At 44.5% G+C, this 20,562-nt stretch overlaps 1 protein-coding gene across 15 annotated transcripts; it reads right to left on the reverse strand.

Moving 5' to 3' along the window:
• Positions 1-1,861: 1,861 nt before the first annotated feature.
• On the reverse strand, positions 1,862-20,523 carry ZNF384 (zinc finger protein 384). Of its 15 annotated transcripts, XM_039874144.1 has the most exons (13): positions 20,387-20,523; positions 20,133-20,182; positions 19,200-19,259; positions 13,623-13,693; positions 12,838-13,075; positions 12,555-12,602; positions 12,018-12,351; positions 11,095-11,187; positions 7,229-7,453; positions 6,350-6,532; positions 4,737-4,815; positions 3,807-3,965; positions 1,862-3,215 (listed from the first exon to the last, which is right to left on the reverse strand). In XM_039874144.1, exons 4-13 carry the CDS (start codon positions 13,686-13,688, stop codon positions 2,832-2,834), a joined length of 1,809 nt encoding a protein of 602 aa, XP_039730078.1. In that variant the 5' UTR covers positions 13,689-13,693; positions 19,200-19,259; positions 20,133-20,182; positions 20,387-20,523; the 3' UTR covers positions 1,862-2,831. The 15 variants fall into 15 exon arrangements, with proteins under 15 accessions (XP_039730078.1, XP_039730084.1, XP_039730087.1 ...); XM_039874150.1 differs by lacking the exon at positions 11,095-11,187; XM_039874153.1 differs by lacking the exon at positions 6,350-6,532.
• Positions 20,524-20,562: the final 39 nt, after the last annotated feature.

Raw genomic sequence — 20,562 nt, forward strand, 5'->3', positions numbered from 1 at the left:
CTCCGCATTTCTGTTCACTCACACGAATATCAACTCCCCAGGTTTTTTAACATGGAAAAAGTTCATTATTTATAAATTCTGCTTGTACAAAGAATTACTCACACAATAAAGTTGTAATTCTCCACACATTTTGTCAGGATTCCTGTCCTTTTACACTCCATTCTCACATACAAAATGACATAGTATTCCTGCCTTGCTCTCTTGTTTTTGTCTTCCTTTTTATTTGCATGTATATTTGATATTAACTAGCACCATGATTCTGAAAGGATTGGGGCATGAAATTCTGTCACAGCTGGGCCAGTTAGATGCTAGCGATCACCATAGTCAGCTACAGTACAATGGAAACTGCTTTTCATCAGGATGGAGAGCAATCAAGTGCATAACATGCTGCCACCACACTAGGGAAACAACTCAAAGTCCATAATGAGTAGTGGTGTAAGACAAGTGTTTTGGAGATCGTTGCCTCTCACATTCTTGATAATAATCAGTAGCACATGGTAGGCTTTTAATGAAACCAATTTTCAGCCACATAATTTAGACCAAATATGTGAAGGGTAAGGCAAAACCCCAGGTTCTACTACTGAGCAGGTGGTAAGATAGAGCAATAGAAGACTTCACTCTATGTGTCATGCCACTAGGTAAACAATTTAAGCTGTGAGTCTATTCCTCCTCTGTATGAGAATAACAGTACCTACTTCATAGGATTGTTGCTATGAGTGAGCATATTCTTTAAAAAAGTAGATTCTGGTTCTACTACCTGTGATGAAGGTAGGGCTGTCAGGGTCCTTTCAATAGTTGGTGAGAGCAAGCGAAAAAAGCAAATATTGAGGAAGCTAACATTGGCATATTTGTGTGTTACATTCATTAGTGTCACGCCACAGGTGGAGACAATCTTGGATGCCCACACAAGAGAATGAGCCCAAAATTAAATGGACATTATTTCTTTGGCTATCTACACTCTGGTAATGAGCACCATTGACCAGCAGTCCCACAGACGATAGCCATGTTATGAGACATGGGAGCTTTGTCACAATCTTCTCACTACTTAGAGGTTTTTTAATTCTCAAAAAGGAATCTTGGAGGTGATCTATCCAATCTCTTCATGTTACAGTTGAAGCATCTCGGCTAACACTGGTAGATAGTAGAGCCAGGGCTGATGTCCAGGTTCTTTGACCATGCGTCGTTAGTCAATCCTGGTTATAGTTTCCACCACTGGAAACCTCTGGTTTAAGGTGCCACAGGATAATGAATATGTGTATGTACACACACACTAACTGGAATTAGCCCTGAGCCCACTGATGCTCAAGCAGGAACTGTAGGTCCTTTCAAGAGGCCGTGCTTGCATTTCTTTGACAAAGCTTAGCAGTTTTAACACAGGATTGAAAACTTGCTCTCATGCATTTAAGCAAACTAGTCCCTCTGACAAGATTTGTATTAGAAACCCTCATCAACCAAGATTTCACTTCATAAATATCAAAGCTACACCACCTTCTATGGCTGGGGATACACAGTCTCATCACACAACATTCGTTCTTCACATATACACTAGTGTAAATCCTTAGTCTTGGCCTTAAATCTTTCCCCAAATAGCTTATTCCCATGCTCACTCACATCAGTAGCTCCACTGCCTCTGATCCTTTTACACGAATTTATTTCTATACAAGGTTCTAAAAACACCCCTTGGTTTATACATAAGTTTTTCCTTCATTTTAAGTTGCTTTATAACAACTGGATTCCTGATTTTTTTCATTTTTTCTCAAATCTGTCATGATTAAAAAAAAAAATACGAAAGGAAATAAAAATGTCATTGGCCAGAAGACAGGGTGGGAAAAAAAAAGGACAAAAATAAAAACATCAAATATGAAAATTCTCAGAGATAATGCATTTATAAACACAGAAATGGTTACAACAAAGATGGCCGTGATGAGTGGGTATATATATATTTATATATATATATTTATATATAAATCCGTGTCCGGTAACTGACCGTGGCACCTAGGGAGCTAAGTCCAGTCCTTGTGTTTGCCCCGAACTCTCCCTTCTCTGCAACTCCCCTTGTTGTGGGATTTCATAAGAACACAAAGCTCCCACAGCTCCTTAGATTTGGGGATGGGGAGACAGAGTACAGGGCCATGGCTGGCAGAGAAGAGAGGCTCCAAGGAAAACCATAACCCACACTTCTAAGCAACCCTCAACCATTTGGGGGATTGCCGGCCCCTTGGGGACCACATCTCAGCCCATACCCCTTTACAAATAAAGGGGGTCTGACCCCCACACAGATCTCCCCCTTCCAGCATTAGGTAGGAATCGAAGTGAGACCATGAGGGGAAAAAAAACAGCTCCCAGGGATTGGGGCACGTGAGAAACCTGTTCTTTTGCAGGCAAGATTAGAACAGGAGGCTGGCTGCATTTAGGGCTCCCTTCTCTCTGGCATCTGGGAGGGCCAGCCTCTAGTCTTCTATCAGCCTGAACTTTGAGGATTATGAGGGTAAGGAGGGAGTAAGTGCCCATATTGGAAAAGTTTCTATGAGGTCATAACAAATCCCTCCCTTGAGCACCAACCCCCCAATTTTAAAAAGCTATGCTTGGGAGGGGAGGCTGCTGGATTACACTACCAGCTCAGTAATCCTTTGCCAGTCAGGAGGGCTGATGTTCCTTTTGAAGAGGAGTTGAAAATATGGTATCCTATGAAGGAAGGCGGTGCCTGAGGCCCAAGGAGATGGAGCCAAGGCCTGTCAAGGAAGAAGAGGACTTTTCCCACCAAGAGGAGTTGGAGAAAGAAGGGACTAGAACTTCTTTCCCCTCTTCCCAGTGGGTGGCAGCACAGGTCTCTACGAGCTAGCCAGATGCTCCACCTGGATGGTGCTGGTGGTGACTGTGAGGCAGATGTCCTTATGATGCTCCGCCGTCTTATAAGGGGTCAGGTCAAAGGAACACTGGGGTGGAGGATTGGGGTTGCTGTCCCCACCACCCCCACCCTGGGGGGCTGCCCCAGGGGACTGGAAGTGTGGTGGCTGTGGCTGTTGCTGCTGCTGCTGCTGCGATGCCTGGGAAGCCTGAGCTTGGGCTTGAGCCTGGGCTTGAGCCTGAGCTTGAGCTTGAGCTTGGGCCTGGGCCTGGGCCTGGGCCACTGCTGCTGCCGCTGCTGCTGCCTGTACTTGTTGCTGGAGATCAGGAGGGTTGTGTTTGCGCATATGTTTCATAAGGTACGTTTCCTGAAGGAGACGGTAAAAAGGAATTGAGAGAGGAAAGAGAAAGAAAAGTTACTTGTAACCAGCATCCTGGACTCTTACGTTGCTTTAATAGAGCGTTATTTGTACAAAGGTATTCTGGAGCCAGGGGCAAGTTCTCCCCATGTGCCACTTTCGGGGCTCACTATTGGGTAGAAAAGAGAGGGTGATCTTTAGATTCACCACTGGCAGTCAATTGGCATTCAACTGGCACAGGGAAAGTTGTCATTTTCTCACAGATCTTTGACTAGAACAACTTTACAACCAATTTCTGGAGTCTAATGGAAAACATCTGAGATCTTTTTCCTCTCAAACTTTCAAGTTGCTTTATTTTGCCTTATGTTCAAATAAAAGGAAGAATCATTGCTTAGAAATCTCCACAGGCTTAAGGGATCAGGCATCCCCTAAATTCTGCAGTTATGGATCTATTTAGTTTCTGTTCTCCTTTCTGATTCTAAGTTGGAGCTAGGGAGGCAGCAGATTCACTGCAACAGATTTTTATCCAGAAAGATGTGTCAAGTGGATTGTAGTCCTACAGGCCTACAGGGAAGGAAAGAGAAGGCACTGTGCACTCACCGACGTATATGCCCGACTACAGATAGTGCAGGTGTACACCTTGGCATGCTTCACCGTATGCGTAGATAGGTGCACCTCTAGTGAGGCTGCGTCTGTGTACGCCCGATGACAGTTGTGGCACTTGAAGGGTTTATCTTTGTTGTGCTGCCGCCTGTGGGACTAAGAAGATTGGGAGATATCAAGATGAGTGCACTGGACTCGTCTCTCCTGCCTCCTTGACCTTAATGGAAAGATCTGAGTTGAGTGTCAGGCCTCTCAGGTTCTCTTTCCATCTAAAGCCAGTAGAAATTGCTTCAAATAAAACTTCAGGAGCCATAGGCTAAAGGAAAAAGCATACATCATGCACCACATACCAAGTTCCTGAAAGTTAGAATGATGGCTATGCCTGGTCCCACTAGTTCGGTGGTTCTCAAAATGAGGCATGGGGAACGCTAGGGAACACCAAGACCTTTTCAGGGGGCCTACAAGGTCAAAACTACTGTTAAAATAATAAGACAACGTCTTCCTTTTCACTCTCTTTCATGACTATATGGAGATTACATGATGTATAATATTGCCACAGACTGAATACAGCAGACATGAGAATCTAGCCATCTTCTGATAAGCCATACACTAAAAAAACATGCAAAAATGTAAAACAAGGCCATTCTTCTTACTAAAATTTTCTGGGTTTGTGTTTGGAAATGTTATTTGTGTTAACATGCAACTGGTTTGTTATTTTTAAACAAACTACTAAATATCTTTTTCAGTTTTTCAGTTTCACACTATCTAGGTAGACCGATAGTTACATCAATAAAAGCTTTTTTAAGTTCCCCAATAATTATTGTGAGGGGTCCTGAAAAAGTTTTGAGAACTGCTCTACTAGTTAAATGGCACTTCGACCCCCAAGTCTTAAGAGTCAAGGCCTCCTGTGGACAGAGGAGCATTTACCTGCAGATTGGAGAGCTGTGTGAAGGCTTTCTCACAGCCAGGATGTGCACATTTGTATGGTCTATCACCGGTGTGGATTCTGCATGGGATAAGAAAAGAAGAAAAGGGAGAGATGTCAGCAAGGCCACTTGGAGATTGGCTCAACAAGCCTCCTCAAGGTCACTCCTGCCCTCCCACAGGAGTGGGAGTGTGAGATGGGTCTCCAGGAGGCCTCGGCTCCTTTTACACAGATCACGCTGTATCACCTGATTTTTGCTCATTGCCTGTGTCACTCAGCTCAAGCTGGGCTCCTCTCTGCTGGGGGAAGAAGGACTGGTGGCTTGGCAGCCAAGAGACAGGCAGACTACAATTTGGTATACACGTCAGCTCCTATAGCAACTGTCCCTGAAGAATGCTCAGAAACATAAGGTCAACACAACGATAAAGAAAAAGATACACATAACACCTCTTCCTTGGCCTCCACCATACAGCCAGAAACTATCTCCTCAGCCTTGAACACCACTCCCAGAGAAAGTCTGGTGTCAAAGAAAAACACAGAGTTATGGTAACTGTGAAAGTAGCAGTGATACAAATACCCATGGAAACTCCTGGGTTTTTTCCCCAGTCCAGCCACCTAATGGTAGAAAATGCCTCGTTTAGTACCAATTTGACCTCTTTCCCAAACACTACAGGGCCCTCCACTGAGATGAGCCAAGGACTTGAAAGTGTGCAGACACCTGCTCCTCATCAGGGACTTCAGAACTATCTTTGTGACCAGACGCTTTTCTAGATCTGTTATAAAACCTTGAAAACAGCACAGGACGTGTCTCCTTATGAGGAAAGCCCGACTCTTCCTCTTCACAAAGCATGTCTGACCACTTTAAGGGGGATCACCACATCCAGATACAGCAGTGTGAGGCCTATCTATGGCCAATAAGAGTCTGAACTCCAGTTCAACTTGAGATACCAATGAAGGACATCAATTCTTTTGGTTGGCAGGTTCACTTCTCCTAGTCGCTCCAGATTCATGGGACAAACAGTGGGCATCCTTAAGAAATATGAGCCTTTTCATTTTGTTTGCCAGTTCTCTGTGAAGATTTAGGATGTGTTTGGTTTTGTTCTCTACCCCTGGTATCCCTTGGAGATCTCCTTGTTGCCGTAGGTGTCACCAGGCCGATGAAATCCAGCTAAAGTCTGATTATATCTCCAGTTCATAAGTGGTGCTCTACGGGCTAGAGGTAACATCTTCTTCAATCCAATGCCCTGCTTTGGCATCAAGGAGAAAATCTTGCAAGATGTGTGCACGGGTGTTTTCAGGGAAGGAAATGAGGGGAAAAAAAATGGTCTCTGCTCCAGATGAGTCTCTTCCTCCCATGCATCTGGGAATATCACAGTCATCGCAGCTCCCCAATGTAGCTTTTGCCCCAGACACTCTCTGAACGTCCACTTGTTTCTCCAGAGTTATCGTTTGTTCTTTCTCTCCCGGATGCCAGTCATGTTCTCCTCCAGCCAGGTCTCTCCTCCAGCCACGTCTCTCCCCCGCCCCCCGCATGCGGGTTGTTGTGTGTGTCCGGGGCGGGGGTGGGGAGGGCATGCCAGCGGGGCGGGGGCAGTAGCCCGCCACTCTCCCTTACCGTGTGTGCTGCTGGAGGTGGGAGAGCTGGCGGAAGGCCTTCTGGCAGTAGGAACAGTTGTAGGGCTTGGCCCCCGAGTGGATACGGAGGTGCTGGGCCAGGTAGGAGGTGTTGGCGAAGGTCTTGGAGCAGTGCGGGCACTTGTGGGGCTTGATGGTCTCCGTGTGCATCTTGGAGTGGATCCTGCCGGAGAGGAGAGGAGGGAAGGGGGGAGGAGGAAGCAGTTCGACACCACGGGCTCAGCTCTCTGCTGGGTGAAATGATGTTGCTTGACGGATGAGAGCACCCCCTCCTCCCTCCTCCCAAACATACTCCGGCCTGGATAGGCTAATGAGGAGGACACCCAGATCTAGGTTGTTGCTGATCTTAAGTCGGTGGCTAGAATGGCAGTGAGATGATGAAGAGCTGCAACCCCTGGTTCCTGGTAACCTTAAAGATTTCAGTCTTGTCAACCCTCCGCTTGTTTCTAAGGTTACACACTCACCACAGATACCCTGCTTCCAAACAGTAATCTGAACAAAGACCAATACCGCCTGTTCCCCATGGACCTGAAGCTGAATGCACACCTTGGCTCTGAACTGAAGCATATAGTAAAAGCAGGGCCTGCTCTGCAGAAGATTTCCAAACACAGACACAGAGAGAAACCACAAAAATCGTTCTAGACTTTGGGATTGGAGACCACAATTTTCCAGGCCGCCTCCCGCAAAGCGCTAGGACATAGAGTTTATTTTTCACAGACAGTAATGGGAGAGTTGAGGCTCCCGAAGGGCAAAGTCGAAAAGGAAAAAAGAAGACGTGGAGAGAAGAGTAGGCGCAGATGTGTTTTTGGGGTGAGGGGTTCACGGCCAGGTAGTGGGGTAAAACCAAGAGCAGCCTTACCGGGTGTGCTGCTGAAGGTGAGAGAGCTGGCGGAAGGATTTCTCACAGAAGTTACAACTGTAGGGCTTGGCCCCTGAGTGGATACGGATGTGCTGGGCCAGGTAGGAGCTGTTGGCGAAGGTCTTGGAACAATGTGGGCACTTGTGGGGCTTGGTCTCGGTGTGTGACTTGGAGTGGATCTGCATCTCCGACTTTGAGTAGAATGTCAGTGAGCACATCCGGCACCTGGGCCAAGTGAGGGCAGTGGTTAGAACCCTTCCTACCAAGAGGGCACGGCTAAACCCTCCCCTCCACTTCCAAAGAAGCCAATTTCTCTGATCACTCTCCTACTCCAATAACACTTAAGGCCAGTGAGAGGAGAAGCTCTATTTTATCTTTATAGCCAAAGCTTCTAACAGCCCAGCACAATATAAATACTCAATACATGTTTGCTGAATGACTGAACTCCCTAAGTGTGTACAAAAACAAGAATTCAACCACGTGAAACAGGAAAATCTTATTATGGGCTCTGGGCTGATGTGAATTTCACTGGGCCAGGATTATCATTTAACTTGTTTTTCTTCTGCCTATATCTTAATTTCAAACTTTTAAAGAGCTCCTTTCTCTAATTTCCCATGTATAAAGTACATCCCTCAGTTATTTCTCAAGCTCTCAAGATGATAACGAGGACAAACTGGCTAGATTACCCAGGACTTCTCCTGTTTCCTCAGACAACTGCCTTCTCTCAGATTTTCTACTTCCTTTTTGCCAGGGATTCCTAAATAAATGGGGGGAGGGAGGGATGGAAGGAGAATCATCAGAATTACAGTATTTGTAGGGGCTTTTCCAAACCATGTACGTCTGGCCTCCACCCTGTATCTGATGTTCCACCAGCTGCCCCTAAGTCCCAGCCCCTTGGTAATCAAGTGAGAACCACTTTTGCAATGAGCCAAGGTAACTGTTGGAAGTGGGTTCTATCTTTCAAATATTTAGGAGAAGATGTGGGAAGCTCTGAGCTTCCATGCTAAACCTTTCCTCTTTCCTCACACATGGAGCCAGTGTCAGCACTTTGGGGTGATATCAACGGCATGTGCAGACACTTTCACTCATCACCTGATTTGGTAATTCTTATTGCTCTAGCATTGCCCAAGAATATCAAATAAGGAGGCCTTTGAGCAGGTCAAGCCACAACTATTCGGACTTTTTTACTGGGTAAAAACTATCTATGAGCTAGAACCCTAGCACTCCTAAACAAGTTACCAGGGCACAATGTGGGCTGATAGAAAGGGCAATAGCCTGGAAGCCAGGTAACCAGGGCAAGTCCCTCTTCCTTGAGTCCTCCCAACTTATCCTTGGAAGAGGGTCTGGCATGGTACAGAGTATAATTCCTGCTTTTTTATGATTCCAGGAGAATTTCTAAAGAATAACTGAGATCAAGACTACAAAGGACTCTTCAGAGAAAAAGATACCACTGTTAACTGGGGAGATGGCCCATATAGAACTGTTTCTATTAAAATTCCAATCATTAAGGCCAATTTCTATAACATAATTATCAGTTTACCAATCCCCGACCATTGTCTGGGATGTCCAACCATTGTATGAGCGGTGGGGAGGTTTTATTTATAGGTAGCGCAGTCCAAAGGACATAGCCAACAGAAAATAGCCAATGGAAGTTTAGACACCTGGGCTCTACTTAAAGTTCAGTAACAGGCTTGATCATCAATCTAGACCTCAATTCTCTGGTCTGTAAAATGGAGAGATAAATATATGCCCCCAGAAGGGCCAGCAAACACCCAGGACAAAGGTAAAGCAAGTGTCCTCTAATAATAAAATTGCATTAGTGTTAATAGCAGCAGTGCTGATGGATGAGCTCATGCTACTGTATGTTTCACTACCTACGACTGAGGTTAGAAACTTGACATATTGTCACTTGGAGGGAAACTGTACTAAAATTACAAAATAATTTCCCTTGGTTGCTAAAATTTTTCAGATAGGTAAAACAATATTCACTTTAACTCAATATCTCATTTAGTGTGTGTGTGTGCTGAATATACAACTGTACCCTCAATATGAAATTAAGTATAAGAGAAAATAACACTCTTCATCAGTTTTCAACTAGAGAAGAATCTGCAAAGCTTAAATTCATTGATAATGGACTGGCAACGAAATGAGCACTCACAAAAGGTATTAGGTATAATGATAATAATAATAGTTGCCATTTGTTGTGCCCGATACTGCTAGGCAAGGGGTTGGGCATATTAAACACATTGTTTCCACCTCTCACAATAACCTGGCAAGTATTATCCCAGTTTTATAGAAAGGAGCACCAAGGCTCAGAAAAGTTAAGTAATTTGCCAAAGGGCAAATAGTTATTCATGACAAAGCCATGATTCTAGTCTAATTTAAGATTCCTCACACCAGAGGTATTCAAGGAGAGGCTGGACAACCATCTGCCAGGAACGTTTAGAAGACTAAAATATAGAGAAGGGACTGGCTTAGGTGACCATTCAAGTAGTGCCAACTCTGAAATCCTATGAAACCAAACACGAAGGTACAAGTCCTTTAATGCAATGTGTTGAGTGGTCGGAAAGAAATCCGATGTAGGAGAGTTGTGGCAGTGTGCAGTTAGCGGGGGGCAGAAAAGCCAGCACCCCATATCACTGGGTGCACAACTCTAAGGGACACCATTCACATTCAACATGAGAACAGTGCCCCTTTGGAGGCATGCGATGCAATGGCTTCGCTTACAGTGACCACTTTGAATTATCCCTTTTTTTCCTTAGATACTCAAAAACAATTTCAAATACTCTGATTATCCCTCAAAACATTTCCACAAGATAAATGAGGGCCACAATTGATCTTCCCATTTTACAGATGTAAACAAAGACCTAGAAATAAGTTGATTTGCCCAGAGTGACAGAACCCAATTACCCAATACACCATCAAAAGCCACTGGCCACAGGAATGGATGTGGCTGACCTACACATGCATCGAAAGAGAGATTCTTTGTGACTAAAAAGATTCCTTTGGAACTTCAGAGTTCTGAGTTTCTGAAGAAATTCCATTCACCTAGAATATAATTAGTTGCCCTTAAATTTCAGAGTCCTCTTTAGTCACTTGGCATGGGGGCTGTCAAGAACTCCAAAAATGCTGAGGGTGTAGAAAAGTCATCGGGGTATCCTTCCAATTGTATATTCACATTTCTATCCATATACACAGTTTGGGAAGTCCAAATGTGGATCCAAAACAACCAACCAACCAAAAATGCTTGGCAGAGTCAGGACACTGACCCGTGTGAAGGGCTCCACAGGGTGTCGGAGAACCCTCCCACTACTCGTGCCGCAGCACATTTTGTATGAGTGTTTCTCCATGTACAATGACCTCGCTTTAAGCAAATACATACAATCCAGATTTCTACAAAATATATTTAAGAAGGATTTTCATTTTATGAAATGATATATTAAAAAATGCCTTTAATGAATCAAACTTGTCAGGTACCTTTATAATATGATATGATGTAAACATTTTCCAGGAACACTTTTATTGTATAAAGTGGGGTACACCTGTAATAATAAAGCTGCAATGAACTTTGGGATTAGAGACTGGAATTTTGCAGTGCTAATACTTTCTGCATAGCAACACTCCCCTCATTTTCACTTACAAAGAGGGATTTAAATGCTCTACAGTCATAGCTACTCTCAACAGCAGAAGTGTACAACACAAATAATAATAAATGCTAAATGATGACTATTCTTTATCTCTTTTGACGTTCCCAACATTTCAAATCTTATCTGATATATACTCCCAACAAATGGGAGGAAGAAACAGAATTCTCCCCATTTTACAGATGAGGAAACTGAGGCCCAGAGAGGGGGGAAAGGACTTGCCCAGGGTCACACAGCAAGTTCGTGGTGGAGCCGGGAACTGAATCCATGAGCCCAAGGCTCTGTCCATTTCCTGTGCCGCAGTTCCCTTCGCTCCTAAAATGGGAACAACATTGCCCATCTCGGTACACTAAGGACAGACCCAGTCTCCCAGCCATGCACACCTGCCCCTGTCTGCATCAAAGCTGTAACAGTGGTTATCCCACTCTGTATACTGGGACCAAACTCCCCAAACCCACAAGGGCCCTTGATAACTCTCAAGGGGATTAGAAGATTTCCAACTTTCAAAGGGCAGGGAAGTTTACTATGTAATTAGTTTTGTACAGTACCACATGCAAATATAATGCTTTTTGACAATGGACACTTAAAGGCAGTGAAGAATCAAAATGACTTCTATGAATTAGAAAGTGAGCAAACAGTCATTTTATAAGCATATATTCTAAGAGTGGGGAGGGAGATATCCTATTTCTCCCACCTTTTTATATACACCCCTCCCATCTTCCCAACCATGCAGGGTCAGGCAAGCTCAACGTTCAAATACAGTCCAAGAATCAGTGGATGAAACACTGGTGAGGGGCTTACCAGAAAGGTTTCTTGGAAAAATAGAAATGGAAAATATAGAAAGCAAAAAGTAGCTGGAGATGGAGTCTCAAACCCAGTCTAAAGCCTCATTACAAGAAACTCTTATTATGTCAGTGCTGATGACCCCAAAAAGGAAGGAGTGAAATGGGTCTGCATCCTGGGGGAAGAGGCACCAGAGAAGTGCTATAAGCTCAATCTTCCTGCCTCACACCAGAACACCTGACATGCACGTGGATGAGGTGGAAAGCTGGCAGGGCATACAGCCTGATTAGGGGCAGGACACAGGGAATAGGGAAGTTGAGACAAGGATCCTCAGCCCATTCTGCCCCAGCTCTGACTCATACCTATAGGTTTTGCCGTCTTTCTGATGGTCATCATCATCCTCAGGAGAGAGGACATAAGGGTCATTCATCTCAGGCAGCCCTGATTCTAGCATCCGCTTCTTCTTTCGGCCCCGGGGGGGCTTAGGAGCCACACTGCCACCTCCACCACCACCTCCACCTCCTTCCTCCGTTAGGGCTGATGATACCTTCTTGGAGAGGTCAGGGACCACCTGCAGGGCTTGTGAGCCAGGGGGAAGAGCTGAGACAATCATGGGAGCCGAAATGGGGAAGGTCTGAGCTGATGAGGCTGTGGTCACAAGGGAGCCTGAGGGGGACGTGATTACCAAACCAGGACCTAGGATTAGGAGAAAAAGGAGATGGTGTCATGTTGTCCACTGGTGATTCTAATCCTATTTAATTTCCCCCAAATCAGTGTCTAATTAACCCCTCACCACCGCCCCCCAGCCCAGAGTATATAGGAAACCCCAAACCCTATAGAAAAATAATGGTCTCCTAACCCCTGTTGCCCACCCCACCCCCGGTAACAGTGAGATTTACCCCTTGATTGACTCCCTTCTCTTCTCCACCTCTGAGAACAGGAGACTCCTTGATTCAGAGAAGGAAAGAATGTCACCTCCTCAAAGGCAGGGACCGCATCTTCTACTTCTTTGTATCCCCCACAATGCCTAGCGCATTGCTAGGCACACAGTAGGCACTTAATAAAAATCTGATTGAGTAATCAAACACATTTCCCACTCCCCATGTCCTTGGAGCCCTCCAGCCTGGGGTACTGATCATGGAAGATCAACACCTCAGATTGGAGAAGAGCAGAGTTGCTCACCAGCAGTCATCAGTCCTGTAGACGGCACAGGGACCACCGTGATATTCTGGGTAACGGACGCCTGGCTATGTGGGGTCAGCTGGTCTGACTTGGACTCTGTGTCCATATTGATGCCCGAGGGCAGGGACACTGAGGCAGGCACTGTCAGCAAGGTGGGGTAGTGGGGTGGAGGCAGCCCACAGCCCTTCTCTGGCAATAGCTGATCCTTCATCTTATTGATGAACATCGTGTTCTCAATCTAAAAGAAAGGGAAGGGGCAGAGAACAAACTGATGGTCACCAGATGGGAGGGGTTGGAGGGATGGGCAAAAAAGGTGAAGAGGACTAAGAAGTACAAACTGCCAGTTATAGTCAATACTATCTTAGTAACTATATATGATGCCAGATGGGTATGTGACTCATCGAAATGACCACTTTGTAAGGTATATAACTGTCTAATCACTACCAGATATACCTGAAACTAATATAACATTGTATGTCAACTATAATTTAATAAATAAATACAAGAAAAGGAAGGTGGAGGGGAGTGGCTTCTTTGGGAAGAGGCTGATTTTGTCTGCTCATTAAGCACTTTGCATTCTGTCTCCCTCCTCTGAGATCAAGGAACAGTTAATATCTTTGTGCTTCCAGAGAAGCCAAGATAGAAACACCATATTTCTCAGTGATGGGGACCCAGTAAAAACGCATATGGTTTTTCTTGCTTCAGTCTTAACATACCAGAACTTACTACTCAAGAGTTGAAAAAGCACATGATGGGGGAGGAGCAAAAAAGCAAATCACACCTACCTGTCCTGAGACTGTGGGGATAGAAGGCCAGAAGTACGGGTTAGAATTGAAGTGAGATTCTTCCATTCTACCTGAAGAAAGAAAGACCACATCATACTCAGGAATATATCTGAAGAAGCTCAGCAATGGAGAAGGGGAGTTGAGGAGTTCCTGGTCTCTTCTTCGGCCTCTAATCACATGGCTGGGAATTAGCAGTCACAACCTTAGGATCTAGTGTATTAGTCTCATTGGTCAGAATCACTCAGCACTATCCTGCCATCCAGCAGAAGCTATCCTAATTAAGATACTGGTTAAAGAACTCATACATGTCTCATTTACCCACAGAATGTTTCTCATACACCAAAGAAACAGAATGAGTATTACTTTCCTTTGTGGACAAAAAGAGAAATTGAAGTCATGAGAGAGGAAGTAATGTGTCCAAAGTCCAACGAAAGAAACTACTGACTGGCTTCCAACAGCAGGGTACCTGTCACTGTTCCTCTTTTTCTTTATCCCTCAAATCTACCTTCTTTGAAATAAAAAAAATTAAAGTTCTACTTGAGACAACTATAGTTCTATCTAAGCCAGAACACAAAATATCCAAGGGAATTAAACAATGAAATTGGCAGGAATCAAAATCAAGGTATTCTTTGAGTACCAGATGATATCTGGGGACCACGCCCCACTGATCCCACCAAAGTCTAAGAACATCCATGGTGCTGCACTGGGTACCACACACTCTGGGCTGAGTAGTGAGAACCTAGGAGTTACCAGTTTAAAAAAGGGTTCTAGCACCAGCAGTAGCAGCAGCATCCCAGATTTTCACGTAAAGGGACTCAGAATAGTGGGAACAGTGGACCAGACGTATACACATTACTAGACTCCTGCTCTGAAGTTTTTCCAACACTAGGCTTCTAAGAGTTCAAGTTCTTCTCTGTATGTAGATGATAATTAAGCTTAAAACTTTGGGAGTGAAAAAAAAAGCAAGAAAAGCAAATCCCTCAGAATCACATTGCAAGTCACAGATGGGTACAGAATCCAGGTACCCCACCACTCACTCATTTTCACATTTTGATCACTTCTAGAAAGACTTAATTGGCTGCACGTTGGTCAAGAGTAGCTTCCTAAAATCCTGGACTAGGAAAGATCCAGCCCAGCAGAAAGTAGGTAAAGAGGGAGTATGCGACTGGTGGGGCAGCAAGAACTAAACATTATCACCATTCTACTACTCTGAGCTAAGTGCAACCAAGATTCAAGTGGGGAAGAAGGACCTGTGACTTACAGCCACAGGTCCCACTGAGAATATGCTGGCGGCAGATACCAGAGATACTAAGAGGTATCTGAGATACTAAGATGGTAGACTGGGAACAGAAACTGAGTTTCAAACAGAGACTAAGGGAACTAGGAAAAATCTTCAACAAAGAAGTTTAAGCAGAAGGGATATCCCTCTGAACATAACCCTGTTCCTTATCCTTCTCCAAAAATCTCATCACATGTTTTTGCTCTATTAAACAGTATTAAAACCTAGAAAGGGAAACAGAACTGAATGTCAGCCTACTTTTTCCTAACAAGTGGCAAAGGAGAGGAGAGGAATGCACCAAATCTGTGACTACAACAACTTCACACAAATGAGGCTCAATATGACTGAGGATCGACCACAGGGAAATCCTGCTCTCCAAATCATAAAATACAGGAAAACCAGACAGTCCCTGAAACAGGTGCTAACCTTTTCCTTCCAGCATTAGCTTCGTAAAGGGGCTTAAGGTCCTTCTCAGGCAAAAGAAATCAAGAAACAATTAGATCACAGTTTAAAAGAATCCAATCTTGCCAAGCTTTTCAGGAGGCAGGGATTACATCTTGACTCTCTCTAGTCTCAAACGCAGCAACTCCATATTTAATGAATTGAATGACAGTGGACTCCACACACAGATTTTGAAAACATTGCCAGGGGTTCAAACCTTGACCCATGACCCGTTTGTCTAACCTTCTAGCTGAGAGATATGAAACAGACAAGAGTGGTAATATATGGCAGAAATGAAGTAGAGCATCAGGCTAGAGAGTAAAAGAAAGGAGAGTCTAATACATAATTTCCTCCCAAAGAGTCAAGGAAGTAAACACATTACGGATGTGAAAATTTAGGAGGAACTGAGAGCCTGAAAATAAGAATGTCCTCAGATAGGATTCCTGTGAAAGGGCCCCTCCCTCACAAAAAAAGATTGTATCTATCCATATCGTCCCACAAATGGTTCAGGTGAAGAAGTGTCTGAGGGAAATATTATCTGTAGGTTCCTATAAAAGGGGCATACAAAGTGATGTGGTGGACAATATCACCACCACCATCACCATTAATGTCTATTAAGTGGTTATAGTGTTCAAGGTGCTGTTCTAAGCACTTTACACCTATCACATCATTTAATACCCACAACAATTCTATGAAGTAAAGTATTGTAATCTCCATTTTTCGAATGAGGAAATTGGAGGCAAACAGTAAACAGCACAGCAAGTTAGAGAAAGGGATTCTACAAGAGATCAAAACCATATAACTGAAGTACACGCTTTCTGACATTGTGTCTTGATTCAAGAATTAAAATTTAGAATATTTCCAGGAACAGACTATACATTTTTCAGGTAACTCTCACTAATGTTTTCAAAAATGAAATTCTGATGACAGCAAAATGCAGTTAAAGATGATATTCTCTGTCCACATCCTGTGAAATCTCTCCTGGCCACAAGATAACTGATCTTAGAATGATGGAATCTGAGTAAAAAGGCCAGACTGTCCAGAGCGGGTGAAAGGCCACTTCCACAGACACTCAATCTCTCACTCTGCTTTGGTTCTTAAAGAGAACAAAACTGAAGATCAGAATCATAGCTGGTTCTAGGATAAAATGATAAATATGCTTTGTGAGCTTCTAGTAAATATCAACCCCAAATTGGGGGACATGGAAAGTACTGCTTGGTGAACTAGAAGCAATGTTTGTCTGCAAAACGACACCTGAGAAATGCTATACTGCTATTCTGATAAGTCTGACGTAAATCTCTGTATCCCTAAAATGAGATCAAATGGAGAGCAAAGAAGGTAAGAGTCTTGCCAGAATACATGCAAATGGCACCCCTTGGAGTTGTGTAACAGATCACTTGAATATCTGTTTACTGTCTATTTTACCACTTATACTCTTAACTCTCATTCAAGGAGGAACTCTCACCAAACCATCCCGACATCCAAGCAGACACATATCAACATTCTTAAATCCGAAGAAGCTCACTTATATTACAGGGAAACCTCATCTCTACACAGAGTGCAAGTTTTGATGACTATGCCAATGTATTAAAAAGAAAAAAAAAAAAAAGAACTGGTGTACCCTAGACTGGGAATGAAGTGAAAGGGTTCTATTATAGCCTAAAGAACAGTAAAAGAAGAAAAAACACAGTAAGTAGAAAGAAGAATATTAGCAGATTGAAAGTCTAGATTCTAATGTCAACTTTACTACTGCACAGTGCTCAACTGTTCTGTTAAGAAGGGAGGTTTGCTATAATGGAGCTGGCCATGAGATTTTTTAAAGAGGTTCAAGGAATTACATATATTTCTTTTCCAAACTCAAAAGAAATCTTGGAAGCCCTAAGGAAGTGAAGAAAAAAGACAACATTAAATAATATCTATGAAACAGACAGTAGAACTTGAACTCTTACACCAGAGCTTTGCCCACCTGCTCATCCTTTCACAGTGCTATCAGCCATCCAGGAATAAAGACGTCACTACCTCTAGCATATGGTTTTGGCAGACATGGGGAAGACCACGACCTCTTTCCCAGTAATTACCTTAATTTTTTAATTGCTTTTCAAATAAACCATGATTTTCTTTTCTCGGGAAGATAACACTCTCTTAACACAATGACCCTTTACAAACTCTCAAAATACTTGTACCAACCAAGTTCAGTGGCTGGGTAATGGACCTAGGAATCATGACTTCTGGAATCTCATTCTAGGTCCTATATAAGTGGATAACTGAATAACTACTAAACTTTCTGTTTGAGTAAGGAAGGGAGAATAAACCTCTCGAAACAAATTTATAAGGCATATGGTGATGGGATGAAGGCAACACAAAAAAGAATAAAATGCTCAAAGTGCTCCTGAAAAGAACAGAAATACTTCCATGTGATGAGGACTATTAGTGACAATTAGTGAAAATTACATAAAGACCACATAATTACAAAGGAACTACCCCCGAAGTATCAGTTCTATAGCTTCCAGCTTAGAAGCACTTACAAGAAATAGAGATGCAAAGAACAATCAACTCAAATTCAACTACAGAAAGAGCTTGACCCATGGATCTCGGACAGTCTATTGAGCAAAACTGTTCCAAAATGCACAACTGCAGAAAGGCTGCAGTATTAGTTAAGGACTTGAACGTGAAGGAACACAGAGAACCTGGTTTTTTTTCTCAATAGGGAAACAAAATCTTTTTCTCAGGTCCTGAGTTCCAAGAAGGACATTCGAGTAGGGCCATTTCAATAGAATTTGAGGCCTTTCTACTACCTGTAAACGCTCTCAAGTACAAAAATAACTCAGAAAAGGTTTATCCCAATTCTATAGGGAAAGACCATGCTCCAACAGACCAACAGGACCACTAACGCTACACAGCTGGCAATGTGGGCCAGCACCTTCGACCCTGGGCACCACTGGACCATCATACCCTGTACTCTGTGGGAAGAAGACACTAGTTTCTCTTGCCCTGCCCATTCCACTATAAATGATGTGTCCAGGCAATGTGAGGCAGAGAAAAATAAAGGGCGGGGGGGGGGGCTGGAGGAAAGATATGCACCTAATATTTAATCAACTTGGCTCAGAAACCTATGGGCAATACATTTTATAAACCAGCCTGGAATTGGGTCTTAGAACACCCAACACCTCTAGGTTTATAAGCTCTGAACTCAGACCGTTTTGGATCATACACTGTCTTTTTCAGGCTATCTGAAACTCTATCATCATTGAGCGTCATATTTTGAATTCTTCCAGACATACTTCTGGAGTCCACTCCATAGTTTTATTAACTTTACTTCAAACTACCTAAAAACTAGTTTTTTCCTGAAAACTTTACCTTGTCACATCAAATTCAAATAACCCTGAGATTCTAATCACTCATCAGATACACTTCAAACATTTCACTGTAATATTTATAATACAATCCCCAGACTAAATTCTCCTTGTTCCAAATACAGAAAAGCAATTCTATAAGCTGTGCCATAGGGCCTATACTGGCGACTAGGGCCCATTTGTCCCCAAATTAGAATAAATTTCTCCTCTGGACACAATGCAACGCTACTTAGGTGATTTCGCTCGAGCATTTCACAATTCATTTCTGGTGAGTATTGGTGGGAATGGAAAGTGATGGGGTACAGAGTCGACTTTTTCCACAAAACCTTCTGAGTACCCCCAAGAGACACTAAGAAGAGGCTAACTTTTCTCCCATAGCAAACATCAGTATTATAATTGCTACTACTTGAAAATTTCTATCATATTGTCCCCACCAAAAGCCCATTTTATTATGACCCCTTCTCCCCCCAAAACAGAAAAACCATTAACCCAAAATTGTCTTACCCTCTCTCTCTCTTCCTCCTGTTGTTTTATTCTTTCTCCTTTCCAGGGCTCCTGAACTTTCTGTAAACAAATTATCTTGGTTACAGGGGCCAGTGAGGGTGCAGCCACCAGAGAACTGTGGAGGACCTCAGGAATTCTTTGACTGTCAGTAGTTAGTGGGAGATACAGGCAGAACCCCAACCAACAATCCAAAGGTGAAAGGAAATACTAACAGGAGTGCAGTGTCACCCCCTATATGGATACAAGGGAAATAAAGCCAATTCCTAAGAACTAAGATGAATTGTATCATCAGTGTTTGGGTCCCACTCCTGGGCTCAGACACTGGTTTTTCGTTCCCCAGGGCCACAGGTAATCAGGGGTCAGAGAACAGAAGAGTTGTAAGAAGAGAAGGGTCCCTGCGCCCTGATGATTGGCTTAAAAGGCAAAGCTCAGGACTGAGGGGATGCACAAGCCCTTGTGTCAGGCACAGTGCCAGTTCAGACCCAGCCACTTCCTCTGGTTCCCCCCACACACACTTCTGTGAGGACTTCGCCCTTGCCTATCCAAGGCCTTACGCCAAGAAGTATCTCCCTCAGCCTGCACAGTGATCTATCTATTGGAGACCCCAGCTGTCCCCCCAAAACCCTCGCTTCCCTGAGACAGCTCCTGGGAGCCTTCTCCTGATGTCGACACCCCCACCCTTCCTCAAAGACGCTTTGGGACGTCCCTCCTCCTTCTCCAGGGGAGCTGAACTCTGCCACCCACCAGATAGACACCCGCCCCTAAGCCCCCCCATTCCTCCCCATCGCCCGCTCCTCCACAACCACTTCCGGTTCCGGGACGGACACACATACAGTCACATCGAGGACCCCCCCTTTCTCGCCCCCCCGAGAAAAGGGGAGGGGGAGGAGCGGCGAGCTTAGAGCGCGCCGGCTGCAGCCGTGCGAGACTCACCCGGCGGCGACGGCTGCGGCGGCGCCAGAGCGCGGGAGGGGCGGCGTTGGCTGAGAGAGGAGGGAGCCGAGTGGGGTGGGAGGACCGAGACGGGGCGAGGGGAGGGGGAGCGCGCGGCGGACCGCGCGGGCACGCACTTTAGGCGCGAGACAGACCCACACACTCATACGCACGGAGTGCGCGCGAGACACCCGCGGGGCGGGGGCGCCAGGCAGTGGGTGGCCCCCTCCTGCCCGCCCTCCCCTAACACTCACCCGGAAGTGGTGCTGCCGCTCGTGCTCCCGAGAACCCCAATTCCTCCACGCCCCCTCCCTCCCTCCCCCCACTAGCTCCGAGTTAAGCCGCCGCGGAGAGAAGGCGGGAGCGCCGGAAACGAAAAGGGGGGGAGGGAGGGAAATAGTAATGTAGGGGGAGCGGCAATGGGGAAGAG

The sequence above is a fragment of the Pteropus medius genome, unplaced genomic scaffold (assembly GCF_902729225.1).
Source record: "Pteropus medius unplaced genomic scaffold, Ma_sr-lr_union100, whole genome shotgun sequence".
In the NCBI taxonomy this organism is placed as follows: Eukaryota; Metazoa; Chordata; class Mammalia; order Chiroptera; family Pteropodidae; genus Pteropus; species Pteropus medius.

What these genes read in the sequence shown, in the direction of transcription:
- ZNF384 (XM_039874144.1), bottom strand. Translation starts at nt 13,688, where the DNA reads ATGGAAGAATCTCACTTCAATTCTAACCCGTACTTCTGGCCTTCTATC. An exon ending in TCCCCACAGTCTCAGGACAG is followed by an intron (nt 13,076 to 13,622) that starts GTAGGTGTGATT and finishes CCTTTCTTTTAG; the next exon opens with ATTGAGAACACGATGTTCAT. An exon ending in CACCTCCAGCAGCACACACG is followed by an intron (nt 4,816 to 6,349) that starts GTAAGGGAGAGT and finishes TATCCCATGCAG; the next exon opens with AATCCACACCGGTGATAGAC.